This window comes from Xyrauchen texanus, chromosome 30 (assembly GCF_025860055.1).
Source record: "Xyrauchen texanus isolate HMW12.3.18 chromosome 30, RBS_HiC_50CHRs, whole genome shotgun sequence".
Taxonomy (NCBI): Eukaryota; Metazoa; Chordata; class Actinopteri; order Cypriniformes; family Catostomidae; genus Xyrauchen; species Xyrauchen texanus.
Genome location: NC_068305.1, coordinates 4,416,178 through 4,434,689, shown reverse-complemented (window position 1 = coordinate 4,434,689; position 18,512 = coordinate 4,416,178). Strand labels below are relative to the sequence as shown.

The window sequence follows — 18,512 nt, the reverse complement described above, 5'->3', positions numbered from 1 at the left end:
ATTATTATTATTCAGTACTCTAAAAAATAGTGTCTTTTTAGAACTTAAAATAGCCCCAATATATAGACATACTCACTGAACAGAAGCGTTTCCAGCAATCATTTTCACTAAACAATGTGCTGTTTTTTACACATATTTTTCTTAACACTTGTGCACACTTTGTATGCTCACAGAGAATAAATTAAATTAAATTCAGTGATATAACCACAACTATGACACAAAAAAGCATTAAAAAAAAGAAAAAGCACATTCCATTACATTCTTTAAATTGTGTAAAGAAAACAAAAAGTATTTTTGTTTAACTATTCTGACTGCAAGTCTAGATTATTTATTAATTCCAAAAATAAACCCCATATTTCATCATATACATACATTTTGTGCTTTAGAGCATTTGTCAATTTTTCAACTGATAAGCAAACTGATAATTATCTTAGCCAATGACTAAAAGAAGGATGGGAGATATTTAGCATGGAAATGAATTGTTTTAGATTTACTAGAATTAACAGAGATAGTTCAACCAATGTATCTTATCTAATCATGTTTTATCTAACTCTTTTTAAAAAGGTTCCAAGAGGTCCAGTGTGGCAATCAAATACTAGTGAGTTAGCAACATTTTGTAAGTAATTTGGAGTGCAAAAATATTTTTTTCTAAAGAGTAGCTTGACTGTAGTAGAGCTACTCTAAATTATGAGCAGCAATCGCTTGGGAGGCTTCAGTTTTAAAGTAGCTTCCCCAACACTGGTGTGCTCCGTGAGTGTTTGTGTGTGAGAGAGATTACACGTCTCCACTGTCTAAATCAGATTTACTCAGACATTATTAATGCATTGATTCCTCAACGAGACAATATTAGGAACCTCAGATTAACAAGTTTAGCCTCACAGGATCATTAAAAGTGCTACTTTGGCAGTTTTTGGCAAGTATTAAACCTCAGAAGCTTTATCACACAAGACCACTTATTATTATATCTGATTCACTGTAAATATGTATATGATTTCTATTGCAAAATTTCATAATTTTGAACCTCATAAATTATCTTAAAGGGATCAAATAAGATTTCTGGAAGAATTAGCATACTTGATAGAAAGAAATTCCTAAAAAACATTTTTTTTTCTATTAAAGCTCCTTTGGTGCTGTACAAATAAATACATTATATACATATATATATATATATATATATATATATATATATATATATATATATATATACAGGTGAAACTCGAAAAATTAGAATATCGTGCAAAAGTTCATTATTTTCAGTAATTCAACTTAAAAGGTGAAACTAATATATTATGTAGACTTATTACAAGCAAAGTAAGATATTTCAAGCCTTTATTTGATATAATTTTGATGATTATGGCTTACAGCTTATGAAAACCCCAAATTCAGAATCTCAGAAAATTAGAATATTGTGAAAAGGTTCAGTATTGTAGGCTCAAAGTGTCACACTCTAATCAGCTAAACACCTGCAAAGGGTTCCTGAGCCTTTAAATGGTCTCTCAGTCTGGTTCAGTTGAATTCACAATTATGGGGAAGACTGCTGACCTGACAGTTGTGCAGAAAACCATCATTGACACCCTCCACAAGGAGGGAAAGCCTCAAAAGGTAATTGCAAAAGAAGTTGGATGTTCTCAAAGTGCTGTATCAAAGCACATTAATAGAAAGTTAAGTGGAAGGGAAAAGTGTGGAAGAAAAAGGTGCACAAGCAGCAGGGATGACCGTAGCCTGGAGAGGATTGTCAGGAAAAGGCCATTCAAATGTGTGGGGAGCTTCACAAGGAGTGGACTGAGGCTGGAGTTAATGCATCAAGAGCCACCACACACAGAGCGGGTCCTGGACATGGGCTTCAAATGTCAAACGTCTTACCTGGGCTAAAGAAAAAAAGAACTGGTCTGTTGCTCAGTGGTCCAAAGTCCTCTTTCTGATGAGAGCAAATTTTGCATCTCATTTGGAAACAAAGGTCCCAGAGTCTGGAGGAAGAATGGAGAGGCACACAATCCAAGATGCTTGAAGTCCAGTGTGAAGTTTCCACAGTCTGTGTTGGTTTGGGGAGCCATGTCATCGGCTGGTGTTGGTCCACTGTGCTTAATTAAGTCCAGAGTCAACGCAGCCGTCTACCGGGACATTTTAGAGCACTTCATGCTTCCTTCAGCAGACAAGCTTTATGGAGATGCTGACTTCATTTTCCAGCAGGACTTGGCACCTGCCCACACTGCCAAAAGTACCAAAACCTGGTTCAATGACCATGGTATTACTGTGCTTGATTGGCCAGCAAACTCGCTTGACCTGAACCCCATAGAGAATCTATGGGGCATTGCCAAGAGAAAGATGAGAGACATGAGACCAAACAATGCAGAAGAGCTGAAGGCTGCTATTGAAGCATCTTGGTCTTCCATAACACCTCAGCAGTGCCACAGGCTGATAGCATCCATGCCACGCGCATTGAGGCAGTAATTAATGCAAAAGGGGCCCAAACCAAGTACTGAGTACATATGCATGATTATACTTTTCAGAGGGCCGACATTTCTGTATTTAAAATCCTTTTTTTATTGATTTCATGTAATATTCTAATTTTCTGAGATTCTGAATTTGAGGTTTTCATAAGCTGTAAGCCATAATCATCAAAATTATATCAAATAAAGGCTTGAAATATCTTACTTTGCTTGTAATGAGTCTATATAATATATTAGTTTCACCTTTTAAGTTGAATTACTGAAATTAATGAACATTTGCACGATATTCTAATTTTTCGAGTTTCACCTGTATATATATATATATATATATATATATATATATATATATATATATATATATTATTTTGTTGATGTTAAAAAATATATATATATTTTAGATTCTGTACTATTTCTGTGAAATTTGGTGAAGGATCGGTGATGATCTGTGGGTGCTTCAACAAGGCTGGAATCGGGCAGATTTGTCTTTGTGAAGGATGCATGAATTAAGCCATGTACAATGTTATCCTGGAAGAAAACTTGCTTCCTTCTTCTCTGACAATGTTCCACAACTCTGAGGATTGGTTTTTCCAGCAACACAATGCTCAATGCCACACAGCCAGGTCAATCAAGGTGTGGATGGAGGACCACCGGATCAAGACCCTGTCATGGCCAGGCCAATCTTCAGACCTGAACCCCATTGCAAACCTCTGGAATGTGATCAAGAGGAAGATGGATGGCCACAAGCCACCAATCAAAGCTGAGCTGCTTGAATTTTTGCGTCTGGAGTGGCATAAAGTCACCCAAAAGCAGTGTGACAGACTGGATATTATGCCAAGACGCATGAAACCTGTGATTGAAAATCAGGGTTATTCCACCAAATATTAATTTCTTCCTAAGTTAAAACATTAGGATTGTGTTGTTTAAAAATGTATATGAAATGTAAGCGCAGCGTAGTTCTAGCGGAAATACTAGCAGCTGTACATCGTCGCACCATTAGCTAGGTAACTCCATGCCAATCACATGTAAGCCATTTCTTTATAAGTCTGCTCACAATCTATCACATTGCTGTTTCAGTGTGATAACACTGCAACCTCCACCAGCCCACCACCAGTTGAATACCGTCCTGCACGGGAGTAGGCACCTCGCATTTGCCTCCTATCTCCTGCAGGATATGACGGTTCCAAGTACAACTTCTTCGGTCCGACAAACGGGGCTTACTCCAAAGAGAGACATTACATTTCTATTTTATATGCATCAAATAAATGTCATATAAAATTTCACTGAAGTCTTTCTGATATATCTTCTTTTCTTTGCATTATTCGAGGTCTGAAAACACTGAATCTTGTTGTTATCTTGATCAGTTGTAATTTTCTGCAAATAAATGCTCTAAATGACAATTGTTTTATTTGGAATTTAGGATAAATGTTGACTGTACTTTATAGAATAAAACAAAAAAAGCTAATTTTATTCAAACACATACATATTAATAGCAATCCCAGAGAAACTGAGAATTTTGCAGTGGTCTCTCAATTTGTTTCCAGAGCTGTATATATACTATACAGTATATATACAGTATATGTGGCAGCGGGGGCATGGTTGAACATCCGCACGGAGTGAGAGAAAGTGATAAAGGTGCATACACCTGAGCCAGATTATGTTTAACACCTGTTTCTAATTGCAGTGAGCTTGGGGAGAGTGATATAAAAGCACCACACCTCCGATGGGGAGAGAGAGAGCCTGAGATCAAGAGTCCTGCTGAGTAGTTGATGTGTTATTGTGAAGCTAAAGACTTATGTGAAGCTAATGATTTATTGTGAAGCTATTGCGTTACTGTGAAGCCGTAAGCTCAAAAGTGTTGACAATTAAAAAGCCTGTGACTGGAGAAACCCGGTTCCCTGTGTCCTCCTTCCCTCCTTGTGTGAAGTTTTGTTACATGTATATAATGTATATAGCCTATTTTAAAATTGTAGTTATGCAATTAAACTTGGAGAAAATACTATTGCACCCGTGCTAGTTTTTGATGCTCTTCACATATGCTGTGAAACTGTGTCCCATATTTATATCTTTCTTCTTTTTGTGAAAAAGTGATAGCAAATCATTTCAATTTATATTTCTTAGTAGGAAAACAAATCCACTATACACAGAAAAGCACATTATAGTACATAAATAAAAGAAATAACCATTAATTCTTATGTAGGCTATATCCTGTATGGTAATACAAGATAACACGTTAACTTGAAAATTATTCTACACCCATACTAGCTATACAATGCTTAACAGTTTATTGCATATCATGCATGTATATGCTTATTAATTAGAGTAATTATAAAGTATTAGCAATTTTCAAAATAGCCTAACGAAAGGAGCATTAATTACTCCTATGAATTTAAATACAGTACATACAGTATTTACAATACCGTGGTTCTTATTAGTGTACTGTACACCACCCCAAACTTACTCTGCTATACATTTTGTAAGCTCATGTGGGACTAGAATTACAACAGCCTTTTTTAGATATGTAATGTATATAAATTCATTTTTCATTAGTAGTTTATAATTAGAATAGTAGCATAGTAGTTTAAAATGAACTACTAACTACTAAAATGAAAATGAACTACTAACTGTTTCTTCCCATCTACAGCTGGCCTCATAAACTAGGCCTAAGACCCCCCTGACACTCTCTCTTATCCCACCTACACGTTACATTAACATAGTTCACATCTGTCTTGCATCAACCTAAGGAATATTAATCTGGTCTATTTCAATATTTTTAATTATACTCAAACTGTGAACTTTTCTGTGAACTGTGAACAACTGTGAACAGTGAATATTTGCACATTTGTTCATATTCTGCCCATATTTTACACATCCCTGCACAACTGCACATGTTTTGCACAACTGTACAGCTCCTTTATTAAAACCGGTCAGTTTGTTTTTGCTCTATATATTGTATCTTAAATATATTTTATTATTTATCTTACTATGTTTATTGTTTATTGTTATTTTATGCATCAAAAACCAAAGTAAATTCCTTGTATGTGAATATTCTAAACGTGAACTAAACTTAATATATAATCTGAACTAAATATAGTTCTGTAGGTCCATACAATGCAAGTGAATGAGTGCCAAAATTTGGACGCTCCAAAAAGCCCATAGAGGCATCATAAATGTTTTATGAATTCACAGTATACTCGCCTCTTCAGACACTACTACACCGGCATGTATCACAGGTGAAATAAAGATCTTATGGCCTTTACCAACCTTCAAGTTGGTTTTGGTTTAATGTGTGATGCAATGGATTTATAATGTTATGTATTGTGATGATGATGATGATGATGATGATGACAGCAGTATTAGGGACAATATTTTTAATTTATATATATATATATATATATATATATATATATATATATATATATATATATATAGTATATATGTATATATATACATACAGTATATATGTATGTATATATATACATACATATATACTGAATATACACATAAATATAAAATTCCTTGAAAATGTTCTAATGAAAATGTGCAACATAGAATTTCTCTGATTTTCACTCTTATTATTACGTTATTATAAATAATAGTCCCATTCATCAACACTCAAAATATGAAAACATAAGACACAATTAAAAGTTTATTCCATTATAATACTACTTCCTTAGAATTATTGTCTTTAAAATAAAATAAATAATTAAAATGTTCTTTAAAATTATCCCCGGGGACAGAAAAGTTCCCCTAATTGAAGAATCACCCTGCTACACTTGAATGTGAATTAATAAACGAATGTGAAAGATAGCACAATTTACTGGGTATGAACGCTGATGTATCACTCATTCCACTAGATGGCAGTATGGAACGATCCTCTGATTGTTGTAAATCGTGAGTTTATTAATTATGACAATAAGGCCTGTTTACTGTATGAATACCATAATATTTCAGTTGGAGACTGAATGGTTGAAGAATGCCTAAACCTTTGTGTATTCGTTTTAATATTCCAATTCATTGTTTCATTATGTATTTTAAATATTTCTATTTTTTTGTGGGTAGTTGACATGAAGTACTGTTTTAAAGTTTAAACAGTATTTTGCTAATTATTTTATAATTAATATGCATTATGCAACAATTATTAAAATTTTGTATAAGTTGAGAGAATGGTATGGAATATCTGTTCTTTTAAAAAATCATTTGTCACACCGCAGGACTATTTAATTTATCCTTGAGTGTCATGAATTGTTAAATATCAAAACATTCTATTAACATTAGTTTTTAACATGAATAGCTTGTTTAGTGTTTACAGCTGAAATCAAACTATTTTTGAGTATATGTGGTGTTTATTATGCAGTTTACCATGTTCAGTATAAATCATGCTGCTCAGTGGAGAGAGAGAGAGAGAGAGAGAGAGAGAGAGATGGATGGGGATTTGGAGCAGTGGGGGGAAGGGGGGTGCTTTATTAGTGACAATCAGCTCCAAAGTGGCTCACACACACCAAACGTAAGCTCCCACACACATTCATATACTCACACATGGCAGGAATCAAACTGTCAGTCAATAACAGAGGATGTGTGTGAGCTGTTCACCCCTACACATGAACACACGGTAAGAAATGTGGACATTTAAAAAACTTTTGTCCCTCCTTTGCTGTTGTTTGTCCATTTCTGACTCTATACATTTCCTCCTGTTTGTTTCATGACTTTATCTCATTCTTCTCATTCCATCTTCTCTTTTCTCTGAAAAACTTTATATGTCTTTATTAAGTGCTTCTCTAGATCTGAAACAACTGAAAGTTAGTAATTCTTAAAGCATTCATCTAAAATAGTGATTTTAATGACTGGGGCTTTACGAAGAGTTTATAAAGTTTATTGATTGACCATGTTGTTTTCTTACAGTTGCTAATATTAAAATTAAACTTGTAAAATGGTAATAATAATAATAATAATAATATATAATAATTGTATATTTATATGTGTTTGTGTATTGTAGTTTATTATCCAGTCCCTTGATTGATCAGATTTAAATGTGTCTTTTTATGTCAACTGAAATAGTATCTATACTTTTCAAATAATTTAATTACATGTGGAATGTAATTTTCATAAAGTTGAATCTTGCTTAATGAAAATGTCTTAGTATACCATTTTTATAAGGAAAATAAATTTTTTAGTACAAAAATGCTTTATTTCACTCAAATCAAGATGATCTACTGCTTATGCCTTGCTAAAATTCGAATTCAAGTTTGGATTCCTTAAAATGTAAAATGTTCAATTCTACATTTATTTTATTATGTGATTGTCGAGTTTAGTGCTTAGGTGTAGGTGGTAATCTAACCATCTTACCCCTTATTTCACTGAATTTATATTGCTTTGTTTAGTTTGCTATAAACAATCTTACATAATTTAAATATTAATATTATCAGTAAACGTAAATTTCAACGTATGGAATATCAATATCATTCTTAGCACAAAACTGATATGAATTATTATTTTCTCTAGACAACATGTAATATATTTTAACCCATTTATTGGTTTATTTAAAGTTGGAATTACTTAAATGCTTAATTGTAATGTTATCTTTATATTTGTTTTATTGATTTTCAGTCAATTCAATTTAAAATCTAACCATCTAACCTCTTAAATTATTTTGCTTCAAGTTTGCTGTATATCAGTAATAATAATACTAATAATAGTAGTAATTATAATAACTTCAATTCTACTTGGACATTGTTGTAAATGTCAGCATATCTAATGCCTGTTCCAAAAATAAGTAAACTAATTAATTAATCTTGTTTAATTTTAGGATAATTTAGTAGTACAAGTTTTAGAACGAAAATGCTAGGAAATATATTTTTTTCTATACAAAAGATGTATTTGGTTTATGTCTATAACTCTATAATGAAAGTATATATATCCATTTATTTCTTTGTCTTCACAAAAAATTTTAGAAGTACGCTATAACATTTGGGAAATGTATGATTGTACTTAATTATGAATGTAAACTAAAAGGAGCAGTCTTTACGTGGAAAGACTAGATTGTTGGATTAATACTGCAGGATTAGATTTAGACCTTTCCTCTATTACTCTGAAACTATTTTCAAGATGCACAATAACAGATTCATAAATAGTCAATGAATAAATAGCCATTTATGTTTTGTAAAATGTTTGTAATATTTCATAAAAACTGTAGATGATAATTTGCTTAAAGCAGAAGAATGTGTTACATAAATGCTAGACATTTTACTTGAATTATTTATTAAACATTCAGTCAATGTTAGAATTGATTGTGATACCAAGAAGGTCCTGGGAATTTTCTTGTCTAATGTGGCATTGCTGGTTACTTACATATCCATTATAAATAAGGTAGTAAGTACCTCTCAATGCTGACATGTGTGCACTCTGTGCGGTTGAAATGGGCCATTACCGTCATGCTGCTTTTGATTTGTTGTTTTTATTTTCCTTTGTGATATTAACTGCTCCCCAGTAAAATGAGAACAACACAGCAACTTGACACAAATTACATGAATTACTATAGAGAATATTTAGATAAGTCATATTTCACCCCAAAATCAACAAGAAATGTTAATTATTATAAATAATGATGTCTGATATGTCCCTCTCTGTGTCTGTAGTGATTATGACCCTTCACCCAAACAGCCAATGACTAATTTACTGATGCAATGCTTAAGGTATATATATTTGACCAGACTGACCTTACTATAAATTTGGCGACGGTAGGCTGTTGTAAGTTGAAGTTCTGTTGAAAGATCTTTACCTTACCGTCTATCTGTAAGTCTGTGCCTAATTAAATTTGAACCACTGCCCCCAATGGCCAAACCGGGAAGGGTTTTTGAAAGTATAGGCACATGTGGGAGACGGTGTTTGTCAGTAACACAGCAGAAAGGTGTCGATGTCAGGGTACTGGAACATTCGATAGCAACATGTCGACTTCCTGTGTGTGATCATGTTGATTTGACTTTTTTCTTCCTACTGTCCACTCACTAGTTTACCTCTGTCATCCTCTCTGCCAGATTCAGACAATAAAGCAGGAAGCCCTCAACACAAAGTAACAATAAAGCAACAATCACAACCACAGATATTCATAATCATTTGTTTTGACCTATCAGAGCTCTGCAAAGGGACATCACGTGTCTCATTAGGACTTTGGCACTTTATTGGTGCTGTGAGTCTTGAAAACTGAACAAGAGTCCAAGGATTTCCTATTCACACAGTGATGTCATCATCTCTGCCATTGCCCTCTCTGCCCCCAAGCCCTCTGGCTATGGAGTATCTCAACGACTTCGACCTACTCAAGTTTGAAGTGAAGCCTGACACTCCTCCACCACCTCCACCCTGTCTGTTCCCTAAACCAGTCATTCAACAGGAGACAAGCAATTCTCCATACGCTCTTCGCCCGCCACCTGACTCCAGCCTCAGCTCCAGCCCTTACACCTCACTCCCCCCATCCCCTACACTCAGTGATGGACACCCACCACCATCTGCATCCTCCTCTTCTTCCTCGCTCTCTTTCCCACTGTCCGTTTCCACCGGATACATGTCAGGCCAGAGCTCCAGCTTGCAGGGAAACCCAGACGGTAGCCCAATAACTGGAGGCCCTTCAGTGTGTTCGAACCCCACCTCGCTGGAGGACCTGCTGTGGTTAGCCGCGCTGCAGCAGCAGTTCGGTGGTGAACCTGGGGGCACAGCGTCTCTGTTGGGAGCTCTAGGTGGTGTGCCAGAACGAGGGGACCGGGAGCGAGGAGGGTTTCTGGGATGTGATGATGCCGTGGAGGCACTGTTGAACTCTGCTGCAGCAGCCGTAACCTCACAGGTATGACCTGAGCTTTCATTAGAATCTTTCATTTAGGGATTGCACCGAATAGTTGCTTAATTCTATCACAACATTGCATTGTATCTGTAACGATCAGTGTTTGGTAAGTTACATTCTAAAAAACGTTTTACAAAAATGTATTTGTTTTTCCGTTCAACAAATTCAACATAATGTCTATATTTTCTTCTTGTTCACTGTGACATGTAAGTCATACACTCAGCACTACACGTTTCACCCTTAAGCCTGATTTATAATATGGAAGAAGCCAAACTTCTTTCTTCTGGATGAACTAAAGTTCTCCAAATGAAGAAGCCGGCATATATACCATGCACAAATTAGTTTTAAAATGTGTTTGTTTAGGGTGATGGCACTGTGTTTAATGTACTGTTCCAGCCACAAGTAAAGCCAATAATGCAGTTTTCTTTCTGCGTGGACTGCCGCTTTTAGCACTGTGTTAATTCTTGCTTTATTAAATTTGTCACAGCCTCTTCCACTTTTACAAACCCCCAAGCTCTCGCTATTCATTTGTCGTGATCGCTTGTCTTTGTAGAGTTTGTGTTGCAAATCATGTAAAATAAGTATACACTGCACAATCTCTGAGAGACGGGCTTCAAATGTATCTTTTTTAATGACAGTCACCTAACATTTCATCAGCTGATACAGGATACATTACATATATACATTCATGTCACTGCATTTTGTCATAATTTACAGGCAAACTAAGCAAGCCTGTTTGCCCAATAAGTATAAATTTACCTTTATAGTGAATTGTTAGTGACTCCTCAGCTGTCACAGAAATGCAAACAGACATACATATGGACATAATACATGTTTTAAATGTATTATACATAAATAATATTATGTGTAACCTATGTAATGTTCTTAAAAGTAATTTACTGAAAGACAATAGCTGTAAAGTGATTACATGAATACATTACACTATCACCATTTTTCTGGAAAAAAAAAAAACAAATTAGCTAATTAATTAATAAACTTTCACTTGACCATCACAAAATAGGTTTAGTTTAAAACTAAGAAGCTGGACTTTACAATGCATATTGGCAGTATCACTAACACTTATCAAGTGCTTTTTAATTCGCTAAAAATTAGAAGTGTTGTTTTCATAATTTATTAAATATGATTATTTACTCTACACCACATTGTTAAACATGAGATCGAAACATCATACTGATATGATGCATAGATCTTTTTTTTTAATCTTAGAGAAATGCAAAGCTACATCAGACATCTTTTTAATCATCCTGGGGGACAGTGCCTAGTTACAAAGAAGACCAATCACAGCTGTTGTGGTCTGCGTAGATGTGACATGTAGTTACATTTTTGGAGAGGTGAAATATAAATTGCCCTTAAGGTGGGATTTTTGTTCAATACTTCTGAAAAAATGCATCATTGAGTCATGGTATTCACACAAGGCTTTTAAACTAGCTTAACCAGCAAGAGATCTATGGAAAACCAAAACCAAAAAGACAAAATGTGTGTGTTATGCTGAAAACATGGACCAGCATAGAAATTCATGCTGGTCTTTTCAGCAGTTTCTTTTCATTGTAATCTCTTACTACTGTCCTTTCCTTCCTCAGTTCCCGGGGTTGTCTCAGAGTTCAAGCAACAGTCACATGGGTGACTCGAGCAGTGACAGTGGTGCGGATGTTGTGCTAAATAAGCCATCAGACATGTGTCACCGGCCTGTACTGGTTGTGTCCTCCACCCCTCCATCTCTCTCCAGCATCAACACTGCCGCCAGTCCCTACCCACAACCCCTCAGTCCACAGAGCCGCCTCCATCACCCCCACCATCCACATCATTCAATGCATGGTCATTACCATCATCACCACCATCATCACCATATGCAGGTCACTCAGGTACATATCAACATCTTTAGATTAATTTATTTATGCACCTAAAAGAGTTGCCAAAAAAGTGTTGTACATCTACACTCAACAGTGAGTGCCCACTTTTCTCAGTAGACTGGGTTCTGGATGTAGGTTTCCCATTTCTTTTTTTCCACAGGTATTTCACAAAAGAGTTGGAAAGAGTTTTAACAGTATGCATCAAACGCATTAAATATTTTGCGTGAAATAACACTCTCTGTGACAGCACTTCACTCTGAAAACAGCACACAAGAGTCAAGGGAGCGGCCCATTCTTTTTAAAGCCAATCAGAAACACTTTCTGCCTAACAATCTTTGTGCATGTTCAAGTTTGCTGACATCTGGCTTGTTGCCATTACTTTGGAGGGCTCAATTATAATGTTGTTGATTTATTAAACATTTGTGTTGTTTCTTAGCTTTGATGACAATCCCAATTATTCTAAAATGTGGAAAATAATCATAAGACAGAACGAGTTGGTGTGTCCAAACTTTTGACTGGTAGTGTACATCTTGTTGGATAACTTCTGAGATTGTAATAGAACCCTAAAGAGCATGAATTTTCCATCACTTTTCCCTGCTATTGATGTGGGCTGTGTGAGGTTTGGATAGTGATATTGTAGTAAAGAATGTTGATGGCTGTGACTGGTGGATGTCTGTCTAAATGTGGAGCATCGCTATGAGATTATAATAATATCTGCTATTATTGTGATGTAATCCTGATCAGTGTCACTGTCACTCAGTCAGATTATGCTGTATGGAAATGCACTGACAAAATCACTGATGCACAAAGACATGCACACACTATAGCTACATCTATATCAGAGCAAAATATACACCTGCAAATAGTCATATCATCTCCATTCATAATTATCAAAATTTCACAACAGATAATGAAAATGCATCACCATCAGTCATGTTCCTTATCTAAACTTCCTTACATCATTAATTCTCAAGATTAGTTCTTAAGCAAATTGCCATTCTTAAACCTTAACCTAAAATGTACAGTATATCCTGCTGTTTTAAAACTTAGGGGGGAATTCACTAAACACCTGTGTCACTTTTGCACACTTTATTCCGGTGCAAAAACCAGCATCTTATTCATAAACCTTCCACAATCCAGTTTCTCCAGGTGGTATCTGTACTAGATTAGTTCTGTGCCATGCATTTTTAGATTAAGTCAATGCCATTCTTTTAAGCATGAACACACATAATTCCTTATTAGTATATTAATAATATATAATTATTTTAGTCCTATTATTGCCTAATTCACCTGTTTCAGTCACATTACTTTTTCCTCACAGCCACCATATTTATGACCATAAGTGGCAATGGCTGTGAATTCAAAAACAGCCAAAAAACAATTTCAAGAAAAAAAAATATCTGGCAACGAATATTGCAAATTCGAATTTCACTGACATTTACATATCGTACTACAGTAAGTCTGATGTGTGACCATTGAGTACTGCCACATCATTGACAACATGTCTCATTCAAAAATTACAAATGTTTTTGTGTTGTTTTTTTGGTCTGATTTGGTCACAATATTACAAAACTTCTGTGATGATCCAGTCTGTATGAATGTAAGAAAATAACAGCTAATGAAGAAAACACAGAAAGCAACCAAGCATAACACATCTGTTGATGAAGAATAGAGTTAAACCACATTTGAGTTCTACTTAATGTTGTTATGCATTTAAAAACTCTTTTAAACTCATATAAAAGTTCATGTAATTATACGTTTATTTAAAAATATACAGTATTTTAATATAAATGCATCATAAATAAGACCACTACTGCCTAGGGAAAGCAGACAATAAAGAGAATTTTGTTTGAAAGAAATGTTTGTGTGCATTTTATTTTGATCATGGCAGCAGTAATTCATCAAGTGAAACAAAAGAGCATTATAACCAAGCATATATCCAGTGTAGTCAAGCACACTTTCAGCATTTTTAAGAGTTGATTCAGGTGTCTGGATCGCAGTGGTGAAGTGATGCTGTACAGTCCCAGTCAAGCATACCAGATTTTTGGGCATGTTTGAACTGTTACCTGAGAGTTTGATTAACCTTTATTTGAAGTGCATATAACATGATGACACATGACCACTCTGTAACAATTCTCTCTGTGGCTTCTTTCTCTGTCTCTCTCTCTCTCTCGCTCAGTGTGGAGTGGATGAGCGTTTTTCCGATGAGCAGCTGGTCAGTCTGTCCGTGCGTGAGCTGAACAGACATTTGCGTGGAGTGAGCAAAGATGAGGCGGTCCGTTTGAAACAGAAGCGCCGGACACTGAAGAACCGCGGTTATGCTCAGTCCTGCCGTTACAAACGACTGCAGCACCGGCATGCACTTGAGTCTGAGAAACACATTCTCACACAGCAGGTACACTATACTATATATACTGTACTACAAACACACTGATGTGTGGCAAAACTGAGACATACACTCACCTAAAGGATTATTAGGAACACCATACTAATACTGTGTTTGACCCCCTTTCGCCTTCAGAACTGCCTTAATTCTACATGGCATTGATTCAACAAGGTGCTGAAAGCATTCTTTAGAAATGTTGGCCCATATTGATATGATAGCATCTTGCAGTTGATGGAGATTTGTGGGATGCACATCCAGGGCACGAAGCTCCCGTTACACCACATCCCAAAGAGGCCATTTGGGGGCCTCTTTTAGTACAGTGAACTCATTGTCATGTTCAAGAAACCAGTTTGAAATGATTCAAGCTTTGTGACATGCTGCATTATCCTGCTGGAAGTAGCTATCAGAGGATGGGTACATGGTGGCCATAAAGGGATGGACATGGTCAGAAACAATGCTCAGGTAGGCCGTGGCATTTAAACGATGCCCAATTGGCACTAAGGGACCTAAAGTGTGCCAAGAAAACATCCCCCACACCATTACACCACCACCACCAGCCTGCACAGTGGTAACAAGGCATGATGGATCCATGTTCTCATTCTGTTTATGCCAAATTCTGACTCTACCATCTGAATGTCTCAACAGAAAACGAGTCTCATCAGACCAGGCAACATTTTTCCAGTCTTCAACTGTCCAATTTTGGTGAGCTCTTGCAAATTGTAGCCTCTTTTTCCTATTTGTAGTGGAGATGAGTGGTACCCGGTGGGGTCTTCTGCTGTTGTAGCCCATCAGCCTCAAGGTTGTGCATGTTGTGGCTTCACAAATGCTTTGCTGCATACCTCGGTTGTAACGAGTGGTTATTTCAGGCAAAGTTGCTCTTCTATCAGCTTGAATCAGTCGGCCCATTCTCCTCTGACCTCTAGCATCAACAAGGCATTTTCGCCCACAGGACTGCCGCATACTGGATGGTTTTCCCTTTTCACACCATTCTTTGTAAACCCTAGAAATGGTTGTGCGTGAAAATCCCAGTAACTGAGCAGATTGTGAAATACTCAGACCGGCCCGTCTGGCACCAACAACCATGCCACGCTCAAAATTGCTTAAATCACCTTTCTTTCCCATTCTGACATTCACAAGCAACTGCCATGTGATTGGTTGATTAGATAATTGCATTAATGAGAAATTGAACAGGTGTTACTAATAATCCTTTAGGTGAGTGTATACTGGACTGTACAAACCCCAAACAACATAAGTTGAAAACCCAGAAGCTCTGTTACAAAACCTGGTGAGCTGCCAACAAGACAGCATTTCTAGGTATCATAGGCCATTCTTTTGGCCAAGGCAGGATTACATGTCCATTGATACATGCATGCCACAAATGCTGTTGATTGAGCTTAACATGTATTGAACCTGGAATATTAATTTAAAGACAACTGGACCCTCTGTTCTAAAGTAAAAAAATTACCTATTCAAGTTGTTGTTGTTTTTTAGCATTTATAAGGAGTATATATATATATATATATATATATATATATATATATATATATATATATATATATATATATATATATATATAAACAATAATTATCACTTATTATTGATTTTAATAAGAATTTACTAATTCATTGCTAAAAAAAAAAAAGATAAAACTGACCGTATTAAGTGAAAGTTTAACCTTATTGGTTTGCATTGCACTTTAGCTGGTATTTTACGTTTATTTAACTATATTAAGCCAGTAATTAAGGCTAAATATATTGTCTTTACAAAACTGTTTCTAATGAATTACTAAAATCATTAATTAAAAGTTATTAATTAATGTTTAGGTGTTTACAGTTTTTGCATTAAATTAAAAAATGTTTAGAGAGTTTTATTATAATGAAAACATGTGAAAAGCAAACCAATAACTTGGTAGTCAATTAAAAAAAAGATTTTAATCATTTATAAGTAATAGCTTTCTAAAGCCAATACTAATTAACTTAAAAGACTTACTTGATATGATCTCTGAACCATAGCATTAATTACATAATTTTCTCTACACAAAATTAAGATATTTAATAAGTTGCAAATTATGGCTTGGATAGCCTTACTATTCATTCAGCTAATTAGAAATATTGCATTAATTACATTACTTTCTACACAAATAAGATGTTTAATAAATTGTATGTATTTATTTAAAAAGCATCTGCCAAATGCATAAATATTTATGGCTAAGCTAGCCTTAATCTACATTTAGTTCATTATTAATTACCTTCTTTTTTATGCTTAACTAGTGAATTTTGCAGACCCTTAAAAACATTAACATTTACTTTACCATTAACAATTTTTCTTATCAAGTAAATGTATATTGTTTTAAGGGTGTTTTTGAGTGTTTACTAAAAAACTAAACATAAATACTGATCACTTTTTTCAGTGACGTAGTAGACGGTGAGACAGCTCACTAGGTTTTGAAATAGAGCTATTGTTTCTTGTGAAGTCAATATGACCATTTCTCTATTGAAATGATTAATCAATATACCATTATTTCAATATTTTTAATAAAGTCTCTCTGTTGATTTTTCTAGCTGGAGCAGTTGCAGTGTGAGCTGTCTCGCGTACTGCGAGAGCGTGACACATACAAAGCTCGTTACGAGAAGCTTGTGAACTCAAACGAGACTCAGCCTTCGCATCCCAACACCTCATCCTCTCCTGCTCCTCCAGATTACTTTTTGTGACAAAATGAACACTGAATGGACAAGAATGAAAGAAGAGCTTATTGCATTAATTAAATAGAGCTGTAACTTCAAACTGACTACAGAATGAGCTATTTAACCAAAGCGGGTTGATTGTGAGGTTGACTGGATCCTTGATTGTGACGTAACGGCGCAGTGTTGAGTGATGCTGATGCAATTTTGTTTTCTCCATTATGAGCTTGTGTAGCACCAACACGATATCATTAGTGTTCATTGGTATTTGTATGTAAAGTGTGGCACCAACAAACGTATAGTACTCTCAACCTACTGACAACATCTAAAATGTAAACCCTTTTATGTATGAACAATTTTATACATTTAAAAATGTTTAAAAATCCTTTGGGGTTCATATAATATTAATTTGTCAAGAGTTGATTTTATTGTATTTATAATAAATGACATTAATTAAACATCTCTAAAGGCAACACATTTATTTGACATAGTAAACACATTCAATTTGACATTACAATGTGTAATAACCAGTCAAAACCACAAGCGACAGGACATATTTTAAGAGTTGTCCGAGTCTGAGCCAGTGAAGCTCTTGGAGGTTCTCTATAAACATTCTCTATATTTTGTGTGAAATTTTAAATTACAATCATTAAATCTTTTAAATGATGTATTTTTGATTGAATGTTTACTAATGTTTATTGAAAGTAGTACTTAATACATTTAAAGTTAACTATTAGATTGATCAAAAAAATGCAAAGAGTAATTCAAACATAATCAGATGACTTTATAGTATATTTAAAAAATATTACATTACTGATTATAGTTTTAGTTTATGTGTAATTTTTAATCAGCACTGGATTACATTTCAGAAGTAATCTACCCAACACTGTATGTGTACACTTTATGTATATATCTATGAATAGTAATGAGATCACTACCAGCACAAAAGACTTGCTGACTCACTGTGTTAAGATATTTGTTATGAATTTCATTAGCAACACTCCACAATGAGGTTCCATTTGTTAATATTAGTTAACAACATTAGTTAGCATGAACTAACAATGAACAATACTTGTACAGCATTTATTCATCTTGGTTAATGTTAATTTCAATATAAACTAAAATGTTTTCAAAATCAAAAGGTGAATATGTTAACATTAGTTAATGCACTATGAACATGAACTAATAATGAAAAATGGTAGTATTTGTATTCACTAACATTAACAAAGATTAAGAAATTCTATATAAAATATATATATATATATATATATATATACCAAAAAAAAAAAAAAACAA

General features: G+C 34.8%; 1 protein-coding gene across 1 annotated transcript; it reads left to right on the top strand.

The window, feature by feature from the left end:
- The first annotated feature begins 6,954 nt into the window (after positions 1-6,954).
- Positions 6,955-17,551, top strand: nrl (neural retina leucine zipper). Its single transcript, XM_052098627.1, has 5 exons — positions 6,955-7,059; positions 9,482-10,281; positions 11,880-12,161; positions 14,329-14,544; positions 17,097-17,551. The coding sequence occupies exons 2-5, from the start codon at positions 9,685-9,687 to the stop codon at positions 17,244-17,246; spliced, it is 1,245 nt and encodes a 414-aa protein (XP_051954587.1). The 5' UTR covers positions 6,955-7,059; positions 9,482-9,684; the 3' UTR covers positions 17,247-17,551.
- The last annotated feature ends 961 nt before the right edge of the window (positions 17,552-18,512 follow it).